Here is a 6,000-nt window from a genome sequence, read left to right as displayed (position 1 = left end):
AGCCGGCTCCAGCAAAGTATTGGCAGATATTATTCTTTTGCTCACTGAGTGACAGTGATTATGGTGGCTCTTCATGTAGCTTTACATCCTTGCCTCCTCCACTTTCTAATACCAAATTCCTTATTCCTATTGTGCCAACAGTCTTCCTAGTTTCTCCCTAACACACCTATCGTCCGAGGGTTTCTACCACTCTACTTTTGTACTCTGCTTGGTTTCCTGAATAGTCTCTTCTGCAAATTCCTCCTACTCTCTGCCACATGCCTCTCGTCCACTAGAAGCCGTGTTGTCGTTCACCTCTGATCTTTGCACAGGAATTCCTTCTGCCTGCATGTTTCTTCTTCCTGTCCCCCACCTTCCCTTACCTCTCTTTGCCTAGCTAACCCCTACTTATCCATCAGAGCTCAGCTCCAGGATGCCTTTCCTGAATCCCCTCTTTGCCCATATTAGCTAAGTATCCTTCTAGCTGCTAATAAACCTTTCTCTGTCTGCTCCCTACTCCCTCCCCAACCCTTAATCATGCACATTATATTGAGTTCCAATCATTTGTTTGTAAGTACACTGTGTCTATTCTGCAGCTAGATCAGTGTTAAGATCACAGTAGGGCTTCAATAAATATTTGTTGAATGAATGTACAAGTGAATGAATGTAGTTCCTTAGACACACTGTAGTCTTTGCTGTCTCATGCACATGCTGTTCTACCCACGGGAAATGCTCTTCCCTCTACTTCTCACCTGGGTTGGTCTTTCATGGCCTTGAGGCCTCCTTTAGCTTTAAACGGCACCATCTCAAGACAGGTGTTCTCTGACAACCATGGTTTAAAGTAGGTTCCCATCGCCCTTATTTTTTGTCTCACCCCTTGTTCAATTTTTTCATAGTATTTACTGTAAACTTGTAATTACTTTATTTATTGTCTGTTTACTTTTTTTGGTCCTTTTCAGCACTATAATTCTGTGAGGGCGGAGACCATGTCTGTCTTGTTCACTGTCGTATGCCCAGCAACTGGTTCTCAGTAAATGTTTGTAGAAAAAATGAAAGTTATTCTGTAGTCTCATCCAGCTTCCATCCACACCTACCCTTCCCTTTTCAGAATCCTCCTAGCACTTAGACTCTGTCCAAGTCTTCAGTTATCACCTGTCTTAGGACCAAGTTTAGATTACTATATGTCTAGAATAATGCATCTTATCTCATTTTGCCAATCATATTCCAAGGTCTTAAAGTCAGGGACCAAATTCATTGTCAAAGTATAGTCAAAAACAAAAATCAAAAAAAAAAAAAAAGTATACTCAAGAGCTAGACTTGAAAAGATTCCCTTTGCCCTGCCCCCTCCCCCTTTCTAATATTTCCCCTTTTCACCTGTAAGTTCAAGCCTACTTGGGCCTTTTTTAATATCCTCTAAGTTGCTCAGCTGCAAATCCACACTTCCTGAATCATTGTCAGAAGCACAAGGGACCACTACTTCTTCCCGACTACAGGTCCTACGGATGAAGAGGGGATTAGAAAAATTAGTTTTTCAGGACTGCTTCTGTCTCATCACTCAAGTGCAAGCTTAAATGTCTCCTTCTCAGAGAGGCATTTATTGATCACCAATTTAGATTAAGTAAGCTTCTTCCCACCCCAGCCCCACATTTATTTTTTTCATAGTATTTAACCATTACCGACAATCACCAAGTTCATTTGTGTTTGTTTACTGTAAAAATTTATTTCATTTTCTTGTTTGTATGTTTGGCTGTTTTGTTCATGAATGTATTCTAAGAGACTAGAATAGTGCCTGGCACATGGCAATGCTCAATAAATATTGATTCAGTGAATGACTGGATAGATCTATATTTGCTGAATGTCTACTATATTAGTGAATGAAAAAGCAAGTTGCCAATCTGTTTTCCAAAATGCCTGTTGCATTTTACATTTCATTTTTAAAAAATTTATTTATTTCATTTGTTTATTTTTGGCTGCGTTGGGTCTTCATTGCTGCATGTGGGCTTTCTCTAGTTGCTGCGAGTGGGGGCTACTCTTCATTGCGGTGCACGGGCTTCTCACTGCGGTGGCTTCTCTTGTTGCAGAGCACGGGCTCTAGGCGTGTGGGCTTCAGTAGTTATGGCTCTCGGGCTCTAGAGCACAGACTCAGTAGTTGTGGCGCACGGGCTTAGTTGTTCCATAGCATGTGGGATCTTCCCGGACCAGGCCTCAAACCCGTGTCCCCTATATTGGCAGGCAGATTCTTAACCACTGCGCCACCAGGGAAGCCCACGCTTTACATTTCTATCAGCAGTATATGAGAGTTTCTGTTGCTCCACATAATTGCCAATATTTGGTATTGTTGGTCGTTTTATTATCAACCGTTCCAGTGGATGTGTAGCAATATTTCACTGTGGTTTAATATGCAGTGCTGTTGGTCATCTTTTCATGTGCTTATTTGCTATTTGTATACCTTTGATGAAGTGTCTACTCAAATCTTTTGCCCATGTTTTGTTTTGGTTTTTTTTTGCGGTACACGGTCCTCTCACTGTTGTGGCCTCTCCCATTGCGGAGCACAGGCTCCGGATGCGCAGGCTCAGCGGCCATGGCTCATGGGCCTAGCCGCTCCACGGCATGTGGGATCTTCCTGGACCGGGGCACGAACCTGTGTCCCCTGCATCGGCAGGTGGACTCTCAACCACTGCGCCACCAGGGAAGCCCCCATGTTTTTTATTGGATTGCTTGCAAAAGTATGTTGGTAAATGTTTAAAAAAGACTCTCGCAGTGTAGTTCTGAAGTTTGATATTTTCATTTATATTAACGAGTAAGATGTAACTGAAACTTCAGAAGTGACTTCTTTTCTGAATGGGATAATAGTTTTCAAACAGGAGAAGAATATTTCCTCAAGTTTTTGTGCTATTGACAATGTGAAATTGATTGATGCAATATACTTTTAAGTTTAATCTCTATTAACATTTTCTCCAACATTAAGTTTACACAGTAAAAAAGCAATAAGTCAAGCTCTGGTCTGTAGCATGTGCTGACTGTATGGGGTAAATATTCTTATTGTAGCCAAAATTCAGCTATTAATGTTACTGGGAAGAGATTTGTAGTAGCACACCATGATATAAGATTTTTACTATTCAGATATTATAGATATAAGCTACCACAAAAACACAGATGATGGTAAAATACAGCAAAATAATTAGGAAATGATGACTTTGGTTTTCAATATACTTTATTTCATTGTAAGTGCGTATAGTTTAATTTTTCTAAATAGCTGTATTTAACAACCAATTTGCAAAATTCCTTTTATTTATATATATGTTTATTGAAGTATAGTTAATTTACAATGTTGTGTTAGTTTCTGGTGTACAGCGAACTGATTCAGTTATACATATATACTCTTTTTCATATTCCTTTCCATTTTGTTTTATTACAGGATATTGAATACTGTTCCTTGTGCTATACAATAGGACCTTGTTGTTTATCAAAATTCCTGATAAATTTAACAGTAGACTCTCCAAGCCAGTATGAGGCTTCAGCACACCATTGGTTGTCTTATTACTGAGTTGGAAGAGTTCTTTATATATTCTAGATCAGTGCTGTCCAATAGAATTTTCTGTGGTAATGGAAATGTTCTATAGTTCTTCACGGTCCAACATGATCTCCACCAGCCACATGTGGCTACTGAGTGCTTGAGATGTGGTAAGTACAACTGACAAACTGAATTTTTAATTTTAATTAATTTAAATTCAAATTAAAATATCCACATATTTAATGGCTAGTATACCATACCCGACAGCACAGTACCAGACATAGAAAGAACTGACTCTCCCTTATTTAGGATAATAATTTCCGGGACACTAATTATAGTAAGAGTTATCGCATAGTGAATACTTTATATGTTCATAATAGTTAAAAGCACAGATTATGGAGTCAGACTGTCCGGGTTCAAATATTTCAGTTTCCTTCTCTATAAAATGGGAATACAAATAGTGCATATTTCACAGAATGGTGATGAGGAGTAAATGAAATAGTGTACATGGAGTGCTACACTGTCGGGCTATCCCGTAAACTCCCAATAATCGGAGTTAGCTATTATTGAGTTCTTAGATAAGTCACTTCCTTTTTTGAGCCTGTTACTTCGTCTGTAAAATTGGGCTAATATTCTCCTGATACAAATGCTGTGCAAATCAGTTAAAAAATCACTCGTAGGTCAGTTATTAAGAACCGAAACAATCTTTGGAGAAAGTTGCCATAATTTTTAATTTTCTAACAAAACCCGAAACCCCTCGAACATTGCTGGCCCTTCCCCACCGGACCCTTCCTATTCCTTTAAAATCGGCCGGGCTGCAGAGAGACGACTGAGTGACAGCGCAATAGGCCAATCACAGGAGGACGCGTATAAGGCCCACCCCCCCAAGGCCTCGTCCAACCGCGTGCCGGCAGCGCCCGGAATGGGATGGTTGCGAGGCGGTCGGTTCCAAGTGGGCCAGGATGCGGGGGGGAAGCGGGCCTGTACTCGAGGACTGCAGCGCACTCTGCGCGCGAGGACTGGAATTCCGGCCGCAGCTGCTGGGAGTGACCCGGCCCAGCGGGACGGCGGGGGACTGACCTGTGCCTAGAGCCCATCCTAGCACGGGGGGTCTGCCGCGAATCCCTGGCGTCCCCTCCGGCGCAGTCTTGGAGCCACTTTCCCGAGCGGAAGTCCGCCTGTGTCTCGGGCCCTGGTGGGACCTGCTAGGAGGAATGGCTCCGCCGGGTGAGGCGTTGCGCATGGCTCGACAACGGGGTCCCGCGGCCCGCAGGCCTTGGCGAGTGGGCCCTCGCCCGCAGGAGACTAGTGCTCGCCACGCAGGAGCTGGCTAGGCGGGATCCCCTTCCCCTGCAGGGCAGGGGCATGGGCATGGACATGGGCTCGGGCTCGGGCTTTTGGGGTCGAGGGTCTGACGAAGGGCTGGCCAGCGGGTGGGACTGCCGCGGAGGAGGGGTTGGGTACGGGTGCGGCGCGGAGCTGCGGGTCCCCCCGAGGCCCAGCCAGGGACCGCGGCCGCGGATAACGCTCGGGCTGACTTAACTCATTCATTTGACTTGCGCGGGCTTCTGGGCCAGGAGGCGTAAGAGTGAGCTTTTGGCCAAATCGTCCTGTTTTTAAAAAAATATTTATTTACTAATTTATTTGGTTGCACAAGGTCTTGGTTGCGTTAGGCAGGGTCCTCCGTTATGGCATGCGAACTCTTAGTTGTGGCATGCATGTGGGATCTAGTTCTCTGACCAGGGAGCGAACCTGGGCCCCCTGCTTTGGGAGCACAGAGTCTTAACCACTGCGCACCAGGGAAGTCCCTCGTCCTGTTTTTGGACCATGGTTTCCTTTTTAATGAAAGGGGCAAGACAGTCAGTCACCTCTTTGGGAGCTTAGAGCATGAGTCCTAAAGTTAGAGTCTCCGGTACAGACTTGGAGTCTGCCACGTATTCGTTAATGTGACCCTGTGCAAGTTACTTAATTTCTCTGCCGCTCAGTTTCTCATCTGTAAAATAGGTTAGTAAAGTTATCTACCTCATGAATTACAGTGAGTGTTAAATCAGATAATCTCCTTGCGTAGCATGGAACAGTGCGGCACTAAGTAAGCGCTCAGTAAGCTTAACTATATTGCTAGGTATTGAGTGGGCACTGTGCAGGATGGAACCTCATGTAGTCTCACAACAACTTGGGAAATGTGTACTGTTATTATTTCCATTTGACAGACGGAATATCAGAGAAGGGAAGTAACTTGCCCCAGGTAAAAGTGAATAAGTCAGTGAGCTCACTGCTCCATTATTTGAGAGGTTGAGGATAATAGAGCTCCTGCAGTTTGGTTCTCACCTAGTTACGTGTCTTAGGGCAGGTAACTATTTCTGAGACTCAATTTCATGGTCTGTAAACTGCACTCACTTGGATGTTGAGAGGATTTAATGACTAAATGGATGCAAACTACTTAGCATAGTGTGGGCATACCGTACACATGTTATGTGCTCAAATTTTAGACCCCGCAGTTGCTATGA

General features: G+C 43.8%; 1 protein-coding gene across 3 annotated transcripts in view; it reads left to right on the top strand.

The window, feature by feature from the left end:
- The first annotated feature begins 4,562 nt into the window (after positions 1 to 4,562).
- The window catches only part of RPN2 (ribophorin II), a 53,966-nt gene continuing 52,528 nt past the window's right edge, over positions 4,563 to 6,000 (top strand). For all 3 annotated transcript variants that reach the window (XM_060122707.1, XM_060122706.1, XM_060122705.1), the window contains exon 1: positions 4,563 to 4,720. In XM_060122707.1, the coding sequence (XP_059978690.1) occupies positions 4,708 to 4,720 (13 nt within the window). In that variant the 5' untranslated portion in view covers positions 4,563 to 4,707. The remainder of the gene's footprint in view (positions 4,721 to 6,000) is intronic.

This window comes from Lagenorhynchus albirostris, chromosome 15, assembly GCF_949774975.1.
Source record: "Lagenorhynchus albirostris chromosome 15, mLagAlb1.1, whole genome shotgun sequence".
Classification (NCBI taxonomy): domain Eukaryota; kingdom Metazoa; phylum Chordata; class Mammalia; order Artiodactyla; family Delphinidae; genus Lagenorhynchus; species Lagenorhynchus albirostris.
The sequence above is the reverse complement of the archived record's forward strand: the minus strand, read 5'-3'. Positions and strand labels throughout refer to the sequence as shown.